The 22,126-nt window shown below is 42.5% G+C and overlaps 1 protein-coding gene across 1 annotated transcript in view; it reads right to left on the bottom strand.

Annotated features, from left to right (window-relative positions):
- CORIN (corin, serine peptidase) overlaps positions 1 to 21,909 on the bottom strand; it is a 365,126-nt gene extending 343,217 nt beyond the window's left edge. The window contains exon 1 of the mRNA XM_073608485.1: positions 21,687 to 21,909. Within this exon, the coding sequence (XP_073464586.1) occupies positions 21,687 to 21,851 (165 nt within the window). The 5' untranslated portion in view covers positions 21,852 to 21,909. The remainder of the gene's footprint in view (positions 1 to 21,686) is intronic.
- Positions 21,910 to 22,126: the final 217 nt, after the last annotated feature.

Here is a 22,126-nt window from a genome sequence, read left to right as displayed (position 1 = left end):
TACAATTATTTATTTATTTATTAAAGCTACTTTTATAGTGCCATCAAATCATTTACATTTACAAAAATGATGCAATAGGAGGACAAACCTATACAATTTAATCAAATTATATCCATTTATATCACGTGACTCACGGTCGCTTTTTTACTCCAATCCAGGGCTACAGTGGGAGGAGCCGAGCTCTCCCTCTGATGTCAGCCGGGAGGTCACGTAACCGTTGTGCTAGCTGCTCAGCCCCTCCCGCTGTAGTCCTGGATTGGAGTAGGAGATTGGCCGGGAGTCACGTGACTGGCCTGAAGATCTCTGAAAAAAAGGTATTTAGAGGCTTACACAGGGCTATATGGCTGGATAAAATAGAGGGGCTGCCAGTGACATTTGTTAATGTTTAATTTTCTACTGATAGCGGCAAGAGGGAGAGCGGAGACACAGACACAGACTCCGGGCTGACAGGCAGGGGGAGAGGGGGAGAGAAGAGAGCTGCGGATGACGGTAATCAGGGCTCAGCAGCCATGATTATCGTGGTCAGTACACAGAGGGGGACACAGGAACTGGCAGGATCAGCCAGGTTTTTTCCATCTTAGAAGGGGGCGGAATAAACAGCATAAGCACTGTTTAATCTGCTGTAAGGGAACAGGATCTCTCTCTTTTTTTTTTTTTTTTTTTTTAGGGTTACAAACACTTTAAGGGCTGGTGCACTAGCGTGTTTGCAAGGAGATAGCAGTGCCAATGCTCCAAAAACAGCACATTGCACTATTTGTTTTTGGTTACAAAGTGACATTTTATTAAAGTAGAATTCCAGGCTAAACCTAACTAATCTTATTTTAACTAACCTGTGTAAGAAAGATGTATATAGTTACCTATTTTCAGTCCAGTCCAGGGGCATGATCCGGCACTGACAATGGATGGGCCATAGGAGCCTATAGGTGACCTCACAGCTCCCAGGATGTAGCAGCCTTTGCCAAGTGCTCCCTCCTCTCCCCTGCAGCTACTTCTAGCTGACACAGGGGATCACGTGACTGGACCGGAGCAGCCTGAAATAGGTAAGTACATGCATCTATCTTACAGATAAGTCAGAATGGGTGTTAGGAGGGGGGAGGGAGCACTTTAAAGAATAGGCAGGTTTAGCCTGGAATTCTACATTGAGTTCTATTGGCCAGAGCACTGTGTGATGGAGTGGAATACGTGCGCAATACTGTGTGCCATATTTTCTTCAGTGAACTGACATGGCAGGGAAGAAGGCTTTTTGCCATGAGTTGGGACTGCTTTGGACAAGGCTGCCCATTCACTGCCCAATTAATCTGGAATAGGCACAAAATACTAAACTTCTTTTCACTGTCCAGGCACCGAGCAGTGACAAAAGCACCAATCTCAATGCAGCTTTCAACTATACACTGACCAAAACTGCTCATTCTCAGATTACTTTAAAAGGAACATTCTGCTTAATGAACCCTGCTTAACAATATCAAGGTAATGTGTGTACAATGGGTTTATGAGCTCCATGTGGCTCATACATATGTGGAAATGATCTAACATCAGGAGCTGTGAGAGGCTAAGCAGGGGTTAAATGGGCACACTATACTGCACCCATCAACCAGCATGAACGTCTTCTTGACCTTCAAGGGTCATTCATTTTGATGCCATATTAGAGGTGAGTACAGACTGAGTAGCTCCTAATGACTTGCACTGATCCTACAGCAGTACAGGCATGGGCAAAATATTAGGCTGCAAAGGTTCACATTTCTAAGCCCGTTGCAAAAATGCTGTCTGTCTGGCTGTCACTGCCTGCTGTACATTCTGGGTCACTGACCTAAAACATCAATGTGACAAATTAAGTTAGACTTCCTGACCTGCATACTTTGTTTCAGGTCAGTAATAATACAGTAATACCTCGGATTACGAAAATACTTCGTTCCAGAAGAATGCTTGTAACCCAAAGCACTCGTATATCAAATTGAGTTTCCCCCATAGGAAATAATGGAAACTCAGATAATCCGTTCCACAGCCACTGCTTGTCTATGCAGTACCACATGTGGCCAGAGGTGCAGGGGTGCCGAAGCCACTTGGAAACACTCAGAAACGCTCGGAGACCACTCGGAGACGATCGGAGACACTCAGCAACGGAGTGTCTCAGAGTGTTTCTGAGTGTCTCCAAGTGTCTCCGAGCTTCACCGGCGCCCCCCGCACCTCTGGCCAAATGCGGTACTGCACACCCCAGCGGACTGAATCCAGCTCGTCTTGCGAGACAACTCTATGGCCCTGGAGGAACTTCTGGTCCAGGCTAGAAGAAAAAAAAATAAAAAATGTAAGCGAAAGATCAAAAAAACTTTTTTTTCATCTTTTGCTTTTGAAAGGTAAAAAAAGAGATTTAGGGGCTTTTAGACCACAGATCTCTTCATGAAGAGGACCTCTCATTCTTATTTCTTTGATGTTTACAGGTGACCTTTAAAAGGGTTGTAAACCCTCGTGTTTCTTCACCTTAATGCATCCTATGCATTAAGTTGAAAAAACTTCTGTCACTGACTAGCCCCCCGTTTTGCTCACCTGACCCCCTTAATTCCCACATCGGAGACGTGCTCACCCTCTCTGCCCATTGTCTCAGCTCTTTATTGGATAGATTGATAGCAGCGCAGCCATTGGCTCCTACTGCTGTCAATCAAATCCAATGATGCGGGCACTGGGAGGTGGGGCAGAGTCCAGCATTCTGTGTCTATGGACTCAAATGCTGGACTCGGGAGCGTGCCCGCACAGGTACCCCCTAGGAGAGCACTTCTCCTAGGTGGTTTCCCAATGCGGGGAGGAGCCGCGAGCGTCGTTGGGGGACCCCAGAAGATGAGGATCGGGGCCACTCTGTGCAAAACGAACTGCACAGTGGAGGTAAGTATGATATGTTTGTTATTTAAAAAAAAAAAAGAGGGTTTGCAACCCCTTTAAAGCATGGTAGTTTGCTGCCATTCCACAAGCGTGTGCAATCTTAAAGCGTGACATGCTAGGTACCTACTTACTCAGCGTAACATCATCTTTCACATTATGCAAATTGGGATAACTATTGTGTTACAGTTGTGCTCATAAGTTTACATACCCTGGCAGAATTTTTGATTTCTTGGCCATTTTTCAGAGAATATGAATAACACAAAAACTTTTCTTTCACTCATTATTAGTGTTTGGCTGAAGCCATTTATTATCAATCAACTGTGTTTACTCTTTTTAAATCATAATCACAACAGAAACTACCCAAATGACCCTGATCAAAAGTTTACATACCCCAGTTCTTAATACCCTGTATTGCCCCCTTTAACATCAATGACAGCTTGAAGTCTTTTGTGGTATTTGTGGATGAGGCTCTTTATCTTCTCAGATGGTAAAGCTGCCCATTCCTCTTGGCAAAAAGCCTCCAGTTCCTGCAAATTCTTAGGCTGTCTTGCATGAACTGCACATTTGAGATCTCTCCAGAGTGGCTCAATGATATTGAGGTCAAGAGACTGAGATGGCCACTCCAGAACCTTCACTTTATTCTGCTGTAGCCAATGACAGGTCGACTTGGCCTTGTGTTTTGGATCATTGTCATTTTGGAATGTCCAAGTACGTCTCATGCGCAGCTTCCTGGCTGATGAATGCAAATGTTCCTCCAGTATTTTTTGATAACATACTGCATTCATCTTGCCATCAATTTTGACCAATTTTCCTGTGGCTTTGTAACTCGCACATCCCCACAACATCAGTGATCCACCTCCATGTTTCACAGTAGGAATGATGTACCTTTCATCATAGGCCTTGTTGTCTCCTCTCCAAATGAAGCGTTTATGGTTGTGGCCAAAAAGCTCAATGTTGGTCTCATCACTCCAAATAACTTTGTGCCAGAAGGTCTGAGGCTTGTCTCTGTGGTGTTTGGCATATTGTAAGCAGGATACTTTCTGGCATTTGCATAGTAATGGCTTTCTTCTGGCGACTCGACCATGCAGCCCATCTTTCTTCATAGTTACATAGTAGGTGAGGTCAAAAAAAGACACAAGTCCATCAAGTCCAACCTATGTGTGTGATTATATGTCAGTATTACCTTGTATATCCCTGTATGTTGTGGTCGTTCAGGTGCTCTAATAGTTTCTTGAATCTATCGATGCTCCCCACTGAGATCACCACCTGTGGAAGGGAATTCCACATCCTTGCTGCTCTTATGCCCCGTTCAATGGGAGCTCGTTGTCGGAAATTCTGACCGTGTGTAGGCTCCAGCGGACATTTTCCATCGGAATTTCCAACACACAAAATTTGAGATCTGGATCTCAAATTTTCCGACAACAAAATCAGATCATGTGTACACAATTCCGACGCACAAAGTTCCACGCATGCTTGGAATCAAGAGCCGCGCTGGCTATTGAACTTAATTTTTCTCGGCTCGTCGTATGTGTTGTACGTCACCGCGTTCTTGACTATCGGAATTTCCAACAAGGTTTGTGTGATCGTGTGCATGCAAGACAAGTTTGAGCCAACATCCGTCAGAAAAAAATCCATGGATTTTTTGTCGGAATGTCCGATCGTCTGTACAGGGCATTACAGTAAAGAACCCTCTACGTAGTTTAAGGTTAAACCTCGTTTCTTCTCATTTTAATGAGTGGCCATGAGTCTTGTTAAACTCCCTTCCGCAAAAAAGTTTTATCCCTATTGTGGGGTCACCAGTATGGTATTTGTAAATTGAAATCATATCTCCTCTCAAGCGTCTCTTCTCCAGAGAGAATAAGTTCAGTGCTCGCAACCTTTCCTCATAACCAATATCTTCCAGACCCTTTATTAGCTTTGTTGCCCTTCTTTGTACTCGCTCCATTTCCAGTACATCCTTCCTGAGGGCTGGTGCCCAGAACTGGACAGCATACTCCAGGTGCAGCCGGACCAGAGTCTTGTAGAGTGGGAGAATTATCTCTGGAATTAATCCCCTTTTTAATGCATGCCAATATTCTGTTTGCTTTGTTAGCAGCAGCTTGGCATTGCTGAGCCTATCATCTACTAGAACCCCCAGGTCTTTTTCCATCCTAGATTTCCCCAGAGGTTCTCCCTCCAGTGTATAGATTGCATTCATATTTTTGCCACCCAAATGCATTACTTTACATTTTTCTACACCTCATTTGCCATGTAGTTGCCCACCCCATTAATTTGTTCAGATCTTTTTGCAAGGTTTCCACATCCTGCAGAGAAGTTATTGCCCTGGTTAGCTTAGTATCATCCGCAAATACAGAGATTGAACTGTTTACCCCATCCTCCAGGTCGTTTATGAACAGATTAAACAGGATTGGTCCCAGCACATTTATCACCACCCTCTGAACTCACTCTTGTAGCCAGGTTTCAATCCATGTACTCACCCTATGGTCCATGCCAACGGACCTTATTTTGTACAGTAAATGTTTATGGGGAACTGTGTCAAATGCTTTTGCAAAATCCAGATACACCACATCTACGGGCCTTCCTTTATCTAGATAGCAACTCACCTCCTCATAGAAGGTTAATAGATTGGTTTGGCAAGAACGATTCTCCATGAATCCATGCTGATTACTGCTAATGATACCATTCTCATTACTAAACTCTTGTATATAGTCTCTTATCATCCCTTCCAAGAGTTTACATACTATTGATGTTAGGCTAACTGGTCTGTAATTCCCAGGGATGTATTTTGGGGCCTTTTTAAATATTGGTGCTACAATTGCTTCTCCAATCAGCTGGTACCATTCCAGTCAGTAGACTGTCAGTAAAAATTAGGAACAATGGTCTGGCAATTACTTGACTGAGTTCCCTAAGTACCCTCGGGTGCAAGCCATATGGTCCCGGTGATTTATTAATGTTAAGTTTCCCAAGTCTAATTTTAATTCTGTCCTCTGTTAACCATGGAGGTGCTTGCTGTGATGTGTCATGAGGATAAACACTGCAGTTTTGGTTACTGAAGCCCACCGATTCCCTCGTGAAGACTGGGGAGACGAATAAATTCAATACCTTCGCCATTTCCCCATCCTTTGTAACCAGATGTCCTTCCTAATTCTTTATGGGGCCAATATGGTCTGTCCTCCTTTTTTACTGTTTACATACTTAAAAAATTTCTTGGGATTTTTTTTGCTCTCCTCCGCTATGTGTCTTTCATGTTCTATCTTAGCCGTCCTTATTGTACCCTTACATTTCTTGTTGCATTCTTTATAAAGTCTGAATGCTGATGATGATCCCTCAACCTTGTAGTTTTTGAAGGCCTTCTCCTTTGCTTTTATATGCATTTTTTACATTGGAGTTAAGCCATCCATGACTTTTGTTCACTCTTTTAAATTTATTACCAAATGGGATGCATTGGCTAATGCCCTTATTTAACATGCTCTTAAAGCAAAACCATCTCTCCTCCGTGTTCTTTGTTCCTAAGATTTTATCTCAATTTATGCCTTCTAGCAAGGTTCGTAGTTTAGGGAAGTTGGCTCTTTTGAAATTCAATGTCTTTGTATTCTCCTTATGTTTCCTATTTGTGTGATTTATACTGAAGCCAATTGACCTGTGATCGCTGTTACCTAAATTGCCCCATATTTCCACATCAGCGATCAGGTCTGTATTGTTGGTAATCAGTAGATCCAGTAATGCTTTATTTCTAGTTGGTGCATCTACCATCTGACGCATAAAATTTAGGAACTGGCGAGCCTTAGATGAATGCGTGGTTCCCTCCGCCCAGTCTATGTCTGGATAATTAAAATCCCCCATTATGATAACACTTCTCATCCTTGCTGCTACTCTGATTTGTGATCTGTCTCCCCTTCCTCCCTCAGGTTAGGGGGCCTATAGCATACTCCCAGTATTATTTTCCTCTTAGCTTCATCCGTTTGGAGCTCTACCCATAAGGATTCCACCTCCTCCCTAGCTCCCTTAGTGATGTCATCTCTCACAATCACTTGTACATTATTCTTGATATATAGGCATACCCCTCCCCTTTCTTATCCTCTCTATCCTTTCGATAAAGGGTATACCCTTGAATGGTTGCCAGCCAATCATGAGAGTTGTTGAACCAGGTCTCTGAAACTCCCACAAAATCCAAATCCTCCTCGTACAACAGTATCTCTAGTTCACCCATCTTGTCCACCAGGCTCCTGGCATTGGTGAACATGCCACGTAGTTTAGACTGGTCGCATATTATTCTCTTATTGGGTGTTCTGAGAGTGCAACTAGGACTTGCTACTATACTTACCTTGGGTTTATGTGCTTTGGTCAACCTATCATGAATGCCCCCAATACTACCCTCTGGAATATGTTCCTCGCTGACTATCTCTACCTCTGGACCATCCCCCCATCGCCTAGTTTAAAAACCCCTCTAACTTTTTGGCCATCTTCATTCCCAGCTGATCTTCACCCTCATTTAGGTGCAGTCCATCCCTTCTATAGTACTGGTTATCGACTGAGAAGTCGGCCCAGTCCTTACTACACCAGTCCTTACTACACCCTCCTTACTACACCAGCCCTTCAGCCACTTGTTCACTTCCCTAATCTCCCTCTGCCTTTCTGGTGTGGCTCGATGTAACGGTAGTATTCCTGAGAATACTACCTTGAAGGTCCTTTTCCTCAATTTAGCTCCCAAGTCCTTTAAATCATTCTTTAGGACACTCCATCTGCCTCTAACTTTGTCATTGGTGCCAACGTGCACCATGACAGCCAGGTCTTCTCCAGCCCTTCCCAGTAATCTGTCCACAAGATCCATGATGCCGAACTCGAGCGCCTGGTAGACAACTTACAGTTCGGCGCTTCAGGTCTTTGTTATAGATTGGCCTCTCTGTCCTTCTAAGAATTGAGTCCCCTACCACCAGAATCTGTCTTTCCTTTCCCTTCGCTTCCCCCCACTCCCACTGGAGGAGTTCTTCCCCTGGCAGCTAGGAGAGTCCCTCAGCTTCAGCAGTGCTGGTCCCTGACTGGCTTCACCAATGTCACTCAATGGAGCGTACTTATTGGGATGCTCCAGCCCTGGATCGGCCTCCCTGGCACTTCCCCCTCTACCCTTCCTGACTGTCACCCATCTACTCTTTCCTGGTGCCTGCACCTCTTAGTCTCCACCCGTCTCTGTGCTGGCCCCTGCCGGCACCTGCCGTGTACGTTCCTGGCTCTCCTTTAGTATGGAGGGACTTCTTAGTGCTGACAGTTGCTTCCCCAGATTCAGAACCTGGGCTTCCAGGGAAACAATGTGCTTACATTTTGCACAGCAGTATTTACCCTCGATCGGATGATCAAAGAGCGCATACATGCCACAAGATGTACAATGAGTCGCCTCTCCACACTCGCCTGGCATCGTACCCATTAATTTAATGAGGATTGGGGATTATACCCTGTCCAAATTACCAAACAACTAGCTTCCTGACACTAATCTTCAAGTGCCTTCTTATTGTGCATCTTGAAACAGCCACACCACATATTTTCAGAGAGTCCTGTATTTCACCTGAAGTTATTTGTGGGTTTTTATTTGCATCCCAAACAATTTTCCTGGCAGTTGTGGCTGAAATTTTAGTCGGTCTACCTGACCGTGGTTGGTTGGTCTACCTGACCGTGGTTTGGTTTCAACAGAACCCCTAATTTTCCACTTCTTGATTAGCGTTTGAACACTGCTGATTAGCATTCTCAATTCCTTGGATATCATTTTAGATCCCTTTCCTGCTTTATACAGTTCCACTACCTTTTCCCGCAGATCCTTTGACAATTCTTTTGCTTTCCCCTTGACTCAGAATCCAGAAACGTCAGTGCAGCACTGGATGAAGGATGCAAGGGTCTGGCAGGAGTCCAGAAACTCATTGACCTTTTATACACACACACTAATTACAAGCAAACAGATCACAGGTGAGGATGGTTACCTTTAATAGCCATTCAAAACCCTTTGTGTCAACTTGTGTGCATGTTATCAGGCCAAAATCACCAGGGTATGTAAACTTTTGATCAGGGTCATTTGGGTAGTTTCTGTTGTGATCATGATTTAAAAAGAGTAAACACAGTTGATTGACAATAAATGGCTTCAGCTAAACACTAACCATGAGTGAAAGAAAAGTTTTTGTGTTATCATTCATATTCTCTGAAAAATGGCCAAAAAATCATAAATATGTAAACTTATGAGCACAATTGTATGTTTTTTAAATTCATTAAAGTGTATTTTTTCCCAAAAAATTGCATTTGCAAAACTGCTGCGAAAATACCCTGTGACAAAAATTACAGCAATCGCTATTTTATTCCATAGGGTCTCTGCTAAAAAAAATGCATAATGTTTGGGGGTTATAAGTAATTTTCTAGCAAAAAATACTTATTTGAACTTGTAAACAAAAAGTGCCAGAAAAAGCCTGGTCGACAAGTGGTTAAAAGCACTGCCAAAGCTCAAACATCTTAAAAATGTGAACATATTGTAAAAATTCCCACAATGTGAACCCGGCGACTTCTTTAATAAATCATCCTAGTGATATGCGCAGTCATTCTCCTCCAGCAGCCGTCTTCCCAATTCCTACTTTGGATGGCTCAGCTAGAAGATTGTGACAAACCCTGTCGGTGAGCTCTAAGGACAGACTAAGGACAGACAATCTAAGGACAGACAATCTGAGGACAGACAATCTGAGGACAATCTGAGAGCAATCTAAGGACAGACAATGTAAGGACAATCATCTGCTGATATCAGGGAGAGATTTACACACCTACCCTAAACTGGCTAATAAAAAAAAAGCTGCAGTTGTATATAAACATTCCAAATACCTCCTATTGTTTACAGATGTGGAAGTATTTACATACAGGAGGTCTCTTCTTACATGCCGCTGTCTTAAATATTCCTGATTTGCAGGTTATTTTTAAAAAAAAAAACAGTTAGGCCTCTTGCACACAATACTCCTGTTTGAGCATCTACTTTTTTAGACGCTTGTTTAAATGTATTTTTGCGAATTTTCGCACATATGTGTTCTCGCAATTTTTGCGCACATTTCCGTGCATGCAGGCAAGCTTGTGCTGGCATTTACAATGTCAATGGACAAATCTGTGCGAATTTGTGCGCAAACACATGCAAATAATCGCATTTGCACGCATGAGGCATTAATTATTGACCAAAAATGCAGATGTATTTTAGCTCAGTAAAAAGAAATAAGCTGTACTGAGCATATTTACCTATTAATTGCTCCCCTGCTTATCCAATCTCCTCGAACGTCTGGTCTACAACCGACTGAGCGTCCACCTCGCTGATAATAACCTTCTTGATCCCCTTCAGTCTGGATTTCGTCCTCAACACTCCACGGAAACTGCTCTCCTAAAACTAACAAACGATCTACTAGTGGTCAAAACCAATCGACACTATTCTGTACTCCTACTCCTGGACCTCTCTGCTGCCTTTGATACGGTTGACCACCCCCTCCTCCTCAAAAAACTACACGCCTTTGGTCTCCGTGACTGTACACTTCACTGGTTCTCTTCCTACTTATCCAACCGCTCCTTTAGCGTTTCTTATAAGTCTACTTCCTCCACTCCTCTTCCTTTCTCAGTTGGGGTCCCCCAGGGTTCTGTTCTTGGACCTCTCCTATTTTCAATCTACACCGCCTCCCTGGGTCATCTGATAGCCTCCCATGGCTTCCAATACCACCTCTACGCTGACGACATCCAAATCTATTTCTCTACTCCTCAGCTCACTCCCTCTATCTCCTCACGTATCACTAATTTACTATCAGATATATCAGTCTGGATGTCACACCACTTTCTCAAACTCAATCTATCCAAAACCGAACTTATAATTTTTCCTCCCCCATATGCCCCTTCCCCTGATCTCTCTGTCAAAATCGATGGCACAACTATAAGCCCATCCCCACATGCCAAGGTTCTAGGTGTAGTCCTAGACTCTGAACTCTCCTTCAAGCAACACATCCAATCACTGTCCAAATCCTGCCGCATCAACCTCCGCAACATCTCCAAAATACACCCCTTTCTAACCAATGACACGACAAAGCTCTTAATTCACTCGCTGGTCATCTCTCGCCTCGACTACTGCAACTCCCTTGTCATTGGCTTGCCTCTACATCTAGTCTATCACCTCTTCAATCTATCATGAATGCCGCTGCCAGACTCATCCACCTTACCAATCGCTCTGTGTCTGCCACTCCTCTCTGTCAATCCCTCCACTGGCTTCCGCTCGGCCAAAGAATTAAATTCAAAATTCTAACAACTACGTACAAAGCCATCCACAATTTTGCCCCCAGCTACATCACTAGCTTAATCTCTAAATACCAACCTACTCCTTCTCTTCATTCCTCTCAAGACCTCCTGCTCTCTAGCTCCCTCGTCACCTCCTCCCATGCTCGCCTCCAGGACTTTTCCAAAGCCTCTCCAATCCTATGGAATGCCCTACCCCAATCTGTCCTCTTATCTCCTACTTTATTAGCTTTTAGACGATCCCTGAAAACCCTTCTCTTCAGAGAAGCTTATCCTACCCACACTTAACAACTGTATTTTAATTTTTTCCATCAGCTCATCCCCCATAGTTATTAACTTTTGTTTCCACTTGACCTTCCCTTCTAGATTGTAAGCTCTAACGAGCAAGGCCCTCTGATCCCTCCTGTATGGATTTGTATTCTAAGTGTACTGTCTGCCCTCATGTTGCAAAGCGCTGCACAAACTGTTGGCGCTATATAAATCCTGTATAATAATAATAATTAATTATAATTAATGACAACCAATACTACAATCCAGCTGCTGTAAACGGTCAGCAAATACATGAATGATCGCCAAAAATTTAGTTTGGCCAAATCAAGTATTATTGGTCAGAATGAACAGAAAGAGCTTTGTATTTTGAAGGTAAACTGTATAATGTTATTTTATTTTGTAAAGCATGAAAAGTATATACATTATAAACTGATAACTTTATACAACTTGCCTTCAAAATACAAAGCCCTTTCTGTTCATTCTGAGCAATAATTTGATTTGGCCAAACTCTTATTTTGGCAACCGTCCTCCCAGGAGTATCACGTCACGACACTGCAGAACATAACGTTGTCTAACTTCAGAAACACATGTGGAAAGACAAGATGGAAAACACAGAAGAGCAATGCATGCATGGATGCCACTGATTACCCGTATGAAGGAAAAAAGAAGTATAAAAGCTGAGCCAAAAATTACTAAAAAAAAAAAAATGCGAAAGAAAAATAAAAATTGTTCACAGCTCAGAACAGAATGCTTAAAATATTTGTAGTATATACATTTTCTAAACATGACTGTGAATGTTATTATTATTATACAGGATTTACTTAGTGCCAATGTAGCTTTCAAAGATGCCTGTATAAGATATAGTTATTGCAATATGTGGAAACATCATAGGAAAGGCATGCTTTATGCCCGCTTAATTTTCAATGTATTTGTAACTTAACTTGTGTGTGTATATATATGTTTGTTTTATCAAACAGAGGTGCTTTATTGTCAAGCAAGATGAAGGGGGTTAAAGCCGTTTAAGACATTCCATTTCCGAACACAAAGGCAGCTACCGAACACTTTAATCAGCCGAACAAGAAACCCATACGAATAATTCTCCCCCAAGTACGAGACAAGGCTCTGTCTTTAGGTTCAAACAGGAATGACTTTTATTTTGAGATCTCACACAAATATATACCGCAGGATGAAAATACAATCTCTCACCAGAAACCTAATTAACATGAGCTAATTATCTAATCATTTACCCAGACTAGGTGACTCAGAGACAAGACCTTTAGGACAGACTTGTGGTCACCGAGCTTCACACTTTAGTATAAATACAGGACTCCTTCATACAATTGCAGGGTTAATTAGCCTAGACAACAATGGCTGAAAGAGAAGCCACACTAGACTCATTTACATTACAGAAGACAACAGACAGAGACAGGTGGCTGGAATTGACATCAGCGTTTCCTCACAGTATGTGTCCCAACAGTATGAATCAGTCACTATTTCTAATATGGCATATCCAGGGTCCCCAGAGTCTGTGTGTCTTGGGGGACATGGACCCAAATCTAAAGTAACGCCACCTCAAGGGTCCCCAGGCATTCAGCTCACAAAGAGCACCGTTCCCCCAAATGCCAGGGCCCATAATCGGTCGGCAAGAGGCTAGCATTCAGTCCCCTCCAAAAGCCTCTGTCCCGGCTAGGTCTGTCACAATATATATAATCAAGCTATCTATCTCTCTTCTATATATATATATATATATATGTATGAAGCTTCCCTCCAACCACTTTGCATATTATTTTATATATACTGCGATTCTCTACTTGCCAAATATGCTGCAGAAATCTCCCTCCAATAAGTCTGGCTGCAACCATTTGAACTGTGGGCAGCTGAAGCTGTTGCCTGTTCACTTCCTAGATTTACACAGACATGCAGAGGCACACCTCCAGCTCTGCAGCCCTGGTTGGCCCTCTTATGACTCATCCCCCCTCCCTTCCTGGGAAACTCTCACGAGAGTGAGAGAGAGCTGTGCATGATGTCATAAGGCTAGGCTAATGACCAGACAAGAAAGAGGAAGTGTACTGTATAAGGTATTTACTGACAGAAAAAAAATGTTTTACTATCAAAAAGTTAAAACAACAAGGGCAGAAAATGTAATAGATGGAAAGTTGAAAAAATTACTGAATTTCCGCTTTAAATACGCTAACAAATTAAAGCCAAAATCCAGATGACACTTTATTAGCATTTGGAGCAAACAATTGTGTTCCATTTTTATAAAGGTTTCACATAAATAAATAAAAGCTGATTACGGCAAGCACGCCTATCAATGTTAAATGGTTTATAGCACCCCCTAATTGCAACATCTGCAAGATAGCTTGTTCTGTTTAAAAAAAAAAAGCAGACTAAGCCCTCATTCACATTGACTGCAGATTTGAAATCGTGCAACTTCATCTGAAATCGCACAATTTCAAAGCCGCATTTAGTGCAGGAACTACTTTTTCAAATCGACGTGGCACCACATAGTCAGCATTGCACCGGTTTGAACAGTGCAATTGCTGGCAATAGGGTGCAACTTGTCATGTGATTTGACCTGGCAAATCACATGACAAGTCGCTCCAATGTGAATGAGGGCTTACTGGCAGGATCAGCAGGTGAAAATAAAAGAATGAAAGGCTAAAAAAAAAAAAGAAAACAAATGCAACCACTACCTGCAGTATAATACAATGTTTGCTTTGGGCTTTAACTCTAAGTAGCTTAGCAAAGGCAGGAATATAAAATGAGCTATGTATGTTGGAAGGTGCGGGATGATCCGCAGTACAGATAAATATATGATTTATCGGAAATGTGAACTACTGCTAGTCTATAGGAATTTGAAATATTACCATTTAGAAAATGATCCTTACTTCCGTAGTACTGTATACACCCAATAATGAATGCCCCTTACTCAACAGGATACATTCTATGTACATACACTTTTTATAGAATACACATTCCCTGCTATAATAACCTGATCTGATGACCTGTGTCAACCAGATCCCATCGATTGTTCCCATATGTCTCAATTAGCTGTTTCACAGAGCAATGTGATTGGTGGAGATAATATTCACACATAGTTCTGACTATCCAGTCATTCATCACTCACACTCGATCCATTATTCCGATGTAAGAAGTATAGCTCCTTTCAAGGGCAGTCTCTGTATTCTCTAACACTCTACAACAGATTGCTGCCTCTTCCTCGGCTCTGTGCTGCCTTTACTGTCAATAAAGTCACGTCTCTGTCTGGAGGTAATGGAATATAATGAGGGCATTTACCATCCCTCTCTAGGCATTGTGATCTGTGAAACATTTCTGCATCTGACTTTCTGAAACAAACATAGAATAGCTGTAATCTACAATAAAACATTTTTGTAACCACTTCACACAGTTCATCCCTTCTAGATCCCGAGTCTACAAGACTGCTACAATAGAGCACAGAGCTTGGAACTGGTTTGCTGGATATGTACATAGAATAGGCACTGGACAAAAATTACAGTCAGTGTGTGTGTGTGCCATCTAGCTTAGAGGGTACTGGCACACTGGCACACAGAAACTGGGTGTTATTCATGTAGATGTACCAGGAGACATTAAAGTGATTGTAAAGGCAGATTTTTAATGCATTCTATATATTAAAATAAAAAGCCTTCTGTGTGCAGCAGCCCCCTCAGCCCCTCCTAATACTTACCTAAGCCCCATCTAGATCCAGCGATGTTGTAGGATTGTCTTGGCTGCCCGGGACTCCCCTCCTCATTGGCTGAGACAGCAGTGCGGCGCCATTGGCTCCCGCTGCCATCAATCAAAGTCAGTCAGCCAATGAGGAGAGAGATGGGATGGGGCTGGGCTGCAGCTCCATCTCTGAATGGACACAGGGAGCTGTGGCTTGGGTGCACCCATAGCAAGCTGCTTGCTGTGGGGGCACTCAACAGGAGGGAGCAGGTAAGTATGACATGTTTGTTATTTTTAAACTAAAAAAACAAGACTTTACAATCACTTTAACTGCTTGCCATCCGCTCACCATCAAATGACGGGGCGGTGCGGCTCTCGATTTGGGATGACGTCATATGACGGCGTCCCAGTACAGCCGCTCTCGCGCACCCGCGAGGGCACGCAGCGTGGCGATTGTGGCCGTGCCATGTTGCTAGGACACGGCGCCACCCCGATCGCGTCCGTGGCTCTTTAACCATGTGATCGGCTGTGTCCAATCACAGCTGGTCACATGTAAACACGGAGATGTCGGTAATCGGCTCTCCTCGCCTCACACTGAACCGATCAGCGGCATCTCCAAACAGGGGGACATCTAGGAATGTAATCAGGGCACTGATCATCAGTACCCTGATTACAATATAGCAAAATAGTGTCACCAATCAGTGCCCACCATTGCCCACCAATGCCAGCAATCAGTGCCCACCACTGCCCACAAGTGCCACCAATCAGTGCCCATTAGCGATGCCAGTCAGTGCTGGCAATCAGTGCTGCATATCAGTGCTGCCCATAAATGCCCATCACTGCTGTCAATCAATACCCATCAGTGCCACCCATCAATGCCCATCAGTACCGCCTATCCATGCTGCTAATCAGTGCCCATCAGTGCTGCCTATCAGTGCCCATCAGTGCCACCAATCAGTGCCGCCTATCAGTGCCCATAAGTGCGGCATATTAGTGCCTCCTCATCAGTGCCACCTAATCAGTGCCCATAAGTGCCGCCTCATCAGTGCCCATAAGTGCCACCTCATCAATGCCCACCATTTTACCCTATCAGTGCCCATCAGTGCCGCCTCATCAGCGCACATCAGTGAAGGCAAAAAATTACTTAGTTACAAAATTTACTGACAGAAAAAAACTACAAAACATTTTTGATGATTGGTCTTTTTTTTTTTTGTAAAAAATAAAAAACCCAGCAGTGATTAAATACCACCAAAAGAAAGCTCTATTTGTGTGAAGAAAATGATAAAAAATGTGTTTGGGTACAGTGTAGCACAACCGCACAATTGTCACTCAAAATGCGACAGCGCTGAAAGCTGAAAAATGGCCTGGGCAGGAAGGGGCTGTAAGTGCCCTGTAGGCAAGTGGTTAACAAAGATTTGCAGCAGTAATATTCATTCATATGGTTTAATGTTTGGAGTGCAGTAACCCACCAAAAGGTCTGTCAGCATAAAAAGTCCCCACTGGGGGAGATTTTGGGGAAAAGTAATTTGTTTGGAAATTGGATTATAAAAAGGAACACACAATTAAAATATGTGATGGTAAGGGGAAGGTTATGCACATTTCAAGAGTTAAAACAAAAAAAGATATATAATGGTGATAGATAAATGGCGTTTTTCCCAACTAAAACATTTTTTTGATTCCCTCCCTCAACCAGTGAGGTCAGCAGATAATCTGCTACCGATGGAGAAACTATGTACGGAGGTAGAAAAAAGGAGGGGGATATCGGTATTATATAAAATCCTAATAGAGGGAACGGGGATGAGAAAGCCACCATACATCAGCAAGTGGGAGGAGGACTTAGGGTCACAAGTGAATGAGTCAGAGATGAGAAAAATTATGAGTTTGGTTTTTGTAACGTCACAGGATAGCAATATGATAGAAATTAGTTGTAAATGTTTAGCACGGTGGTATATAACTCCAGATAAAGCCCACAAGTTTCAAATGGAGACCTCGCAGTGCTGTTGGAGGGGGTGCGGAGAACGAGGAACTATGTCTCATATTTGGTGGACGTGTCCTGAAAATTAGACAATTTTGGAGAGAGATAATTCAGAAAATAAAAGAGATAACAAAAGAGGAAGTCCAAGAAGATCCATGGGAGTGTTTATTCCACCGGACAAAAACACCAGTTAACCACTATTTGAAAACCCTGGTCCCCTCACTCCTGAACGCAGCCAAAAGTTTAATTCCCAGACATTGGCAAGATCCAGATAGCCCCACGCTGAGGAACTGGAGTAATAGAGTAGATGATATTAATGCCGCGTACACACGAGCGGACTTTCCGACGGACTTTCTGACTAGGTCCGACGGACTTTCCGAACCTACGGACTTGGCCACACACGATAGGACTAAGTCCATTCATAAGTCCGTTCGGTTTGAACGTGATGACGTAAACGGGACTAAAAAAGGAAGTTCAATAGCCAGTAGTCAATAGCTTCCCTTGCGTCCTATTTGGTCCGTCGGACCAGCACACAGACAAACAGTTTTCCCAATTTTAGTCCGTTGGACTTTGAGTCCGTTGGACAGATTTGAAACATGTTCTATTTCTAGGTCCGTCTGATTTTTATCCCGAAAAGCTATCAGACTAGCCCACACACTATCGGATTTTCCACCGGACTAATCCCGTCTGACCTAGTCCACCGGAAAGTCCGCTCGTGTGTACGCGGCATTATAATTTGGAATACCTGAGATTTAGTGGAGAGGAGGGTTGGGCGGGATTTGAGAGAAAATGGAAGGATTGGCACTTATTTAAGCTTACTTTGAAGTTCGCAGAGATGGTAGGAGCCTGATTGGTTTAGGAGCTGGTACCAAGATAGATGTAAGCGACATTAGATGTTGGCTCCAGAGCAGGAGAGGGGAGGGGAGAGGATAGTACGGGGATGGGGGGAGGGGTTTTAAAAGCTTTGAGGTAATTTGTATCTAGTTGTAGAGAAGAAAGTTTTTCGGGGGATGAAATGTATGTTATTAAACTGTATTGGAACGTTTTTGTACTTAAATTTAATAATAATAAAAGATATTGAAAAAAAAAAGTCCCCACTGGAGGAGATTTCACTTCCTGTCCCATAGCCAAAATAGGAAGTGAGAAGAAATCCCTCTAAAGTGAAGGAATCCAGGGGTATCACCAAAACTAGTTCACACTATTTGCAAATTGGATGTGGGGGTTTCTCCGCATCCAATTCGCATGTCAGGAGATTGTGACCGGCTCTCTATGGTGAATTGCACAGGAGTCCTGTGCGTAGTTTTGGTCTGGTTCAGGTCCAAATTCCGCTAAAAATTCAGGCTGAAATCCAACCTGAAACGGTGAATGAAGACGCACTGGACCTCTGCTGTGAGCCGCTCCGTTCTCCAGTCTGAACCTAGCCTTAATGATTTCTGTTCTGATGTCAACCCAAAATTTGGGACTGTACAATAGAAGAGGAGCCAGCACTGTATTATAGGAATGGAGTGTACCCTGTACTATAGTAGAAGACCCAGTACTGTACTATAGGAGAGGACCTAGCAATGTTCTATAGAAGAGGACTCAGCATTTTATTATAGGAATGCAGTGTGGGTCCTGTACTATATGTACTATAAGATTTGACCCCAACACTGTACTATATGAGAGTACCTAGCAATGTACTATACTAGAGGAGAGTGCACTGTACTATTGGAGAGGACCCAGCACTGTACTATTGGAGTGGAGCTGGAACTGTACTATAGGAGAGGACCCAGTACTATATTTAAAGCAATATTAAACCTAAAAGCAAACATTTATTATATTACAGCTTACCATTTCATAGATGTGTGTTAGTTTTCTTTTTTAGGCTTTCTGTCTTCTATTTTCATCCGGTGATCCTGCCAGTAAGTCTATTGTTTTTTAAAAGAACAAGCTCTCCAGCAAATGTTTTTAGAGTGTTGAGACAAACCATTTACCACTGACAGTGTTGTATACAATGATCAGCTTTTAGTTTTACATGTAAAATCTTTATCCCAAAGGAAAAAAATGTTTCTGTAACTGCTTATACGTGTTAGCTGGAGTTTGATTTCAATGTGTTAGTGTATCCAAATCTACTAGTACATCTAGCACTCACTTCCTCCTAAGACTGACAATGGTACTGTTGCAAAGGTGCCCCCTGTGTTCCTTTATCCAGATTGGGCACACTGTAATACAGGAGGTGTGTTATTGGCCAGATCACAGGTGAAAACAGAGGTGAAAAAGCCTAAAAAAAAAAAAACCTAATGCAGCCACCACATCCAATGACTGGTAAGCTGCATTATATTACATTTTTGTTTGGGGTTTAATGTTGCTTTAAGGAGAGGATGGTGCATTGTACTCTAGGAGAGGACCCATCTCTGTATTATAACATACTGCGAGTCCTATACTATAGTAGAGGAGTGTGCCCTGTACTAACGGAGAGGATCCAGTATTATACTATTATTATTATACTAGTGGGCAAACGTACAAAATCAGCAAGGGATCAAATACTTTTTTCTCTCACTGTAGGAGAAGACCCATCATTATACTATAGGAGAAGACACATCATTACACTATAGGAGAAGACCCATCATTATACTATAGGAGAAGACCCATCATTATACTATAGGAGAAGACCCATCAGTATACTATAGGAGAAGACCCATCATTATACTATAGGAGAAGACACATCATTACACTATAGGAGAAGACCCATCATTATACTATAGGAGAAGACCCATCATTATACTATAGGAGAAGACACATCATTACACTATAGGAGAAGACCCATCATTATACTATAGGAGAAGACCCATCATTATACTATAGGAGAAGACACATCATTATACTATAGGAGAAGACACATCATTACACTATAGGAGAAGATCCATCATTATACTATAGGAGAAGACCCATCATTATACTATAGGAGAAGACACATCATTACACTATAGGAGAAGACCCATCATTATACTATAGGAGAAGACCCATCATTATACTATAGGAGAAGACACATCATTATACTATAGAAGAGGATCCATCATTATACTATAGGAAAGGAACCATCACTATACTATAGGAGAAGACCCATTAATAGACCATAGAAGAGGATCCATCATTATACTATAGAAGAAGACCTATCATTATACTATAGGAAAGGGCCCATCACTGTACTTTAGGAGAAGACCCATCATTATACTATAGGAGAAGACCCATTACTGTACTATAGGAGAAGACCCAACACTGTACTATAGGAGAAGACCCAACACTGTACTATAGGAGAAGACCCATCATTATACTATAGGAGAGGACCCATAACTGCACTATAGGAGAAGACCCATCATTATACTATAGGAGAAGACCCATCATTATACTATAGGAGAAGACCCATTATTATGCTATAGGTGAGGACCCATAACTGTACTATAGGAGAAGATCCATCAGTATACTATAGGAGAGGACCCATCATTATACTATAGGAGAAGACCCATCACTGTACTATAGGAGTAGACCCATCACTGTACTATAGGAGAAGACCCATTATTATACTATAGGAGAAGACCCATCACTATACTATAGGAGAAGACCCATCACTGTACTATAGGAGTAGACCCATCACTGTACTATAGGAGAAGACCCATTATTATACTATAGGAGAAGACCCATTATTATACTATAGAAGAGGATCCATCATTATACTATAGGAAAGGAACCATCACTATACTATAGGAGAAGACCCATCATTATACTATAGGAGAAGACCCATCACTATACTATAGGAGAAGACCCATCACTGTACTATAGGAGAAGACCCATCACTGTACTATAGGAGAAGACCCATCATTATACTATAGGAAAGGACTCATCGCTGTACTATAGAAGACCCATCAGAGGACCCATCATTATGCTATAGAAGAGGACCCATATATACACTATATATATACACTATACTATACATTCTACTATTTACACTATACAATATACAGTATACTATACTATATACTATACATTCTACTATTTACACTATGCAATATACAATATACTATACTATATATTATGCACTATACTATACAGTATATGCACTATACACACTAAATTATATACACTATATTATTTACACTAAACTATACACTTTACTATATATAGACACACTATATACATTATACTATACCATATACACTATACTACACACTATATACACCATGTACACTATACTATATACTATACACACTGTACTATATACAAATATATTATTATATACACTATACTACACACTATATACACCATGTACAGTATACTATATACACTATACTATACACTATATACATTATACTATACACTATACCATATACACTATACTACAAACTATATACACCATGTACAGTATACTATATACATTATACTATAGGAGAGGAGCCGCCACTATACATCGTAACGAAGCTGGCACAGTACTATAGGAGAGGAAATAACACTGTTCTATATTAGTGGATCCTGCGCCGTTCTATATCGCTCTATATTACATCGCTCTGTATTCTATCGCTCTGTAATACATCGCTCGGTAAATGAGTCCGGTCGGTCTTACCCTGTCGGTGGCGGTGACAGGCCGGTAGGTCTCCTCTCCCGGAATGGTGGTAAACTGTTGTAGTGATAACATACTCAGCGGGCTCCCATCCCCGGTGTACGGCTCCCAGCTCGGCGCTGTGTACACTGTCCGTCCACGTGCCGGGATGAAGGCTCCGAACATCATCCTGCCCTCCACACCCCGGACCGCCTCCCATCCACACCACACACCCTTCACGTGCCGGGAGGTGTCACCCCGTGTGCGGGCACACCTACCGATCCCCGGAGACACCTACCGATCCCCGGAGACACCTACCGATCCCCGGAGACACCTACCGATCCCCGGAGACACCTACCGATCCCCGGAGACACCTACCTGGAGGGAGGTGATGGATGTCGGGGTAATGTGTGTCGCTGATTGGGGTGTACAGACATAAGACAGGGGTCAGAGATGGGAAGAGA

This window comes from Aquarana catesbeiana, linkage group LG01 (genome assembly GCF_042186555.1).
Source record: "Aquarana catesbeiana isolate 2022-GZ linkage group LG01, ASM4218655v1, whole genome shotgun sequence".
Taxonomy (NCBI): domain Eukaryota; kingdom Metazoa; phylum Chordata; class Amphibia; order Anura; family Ranidae; genus Aquarana; species Aquarana catesbeiana.
The sequence above is the reverse complement of the archived record's forward strand: the minus strand, read 5'-3'. Positions and strand labels throughout refer to the sequence as shown.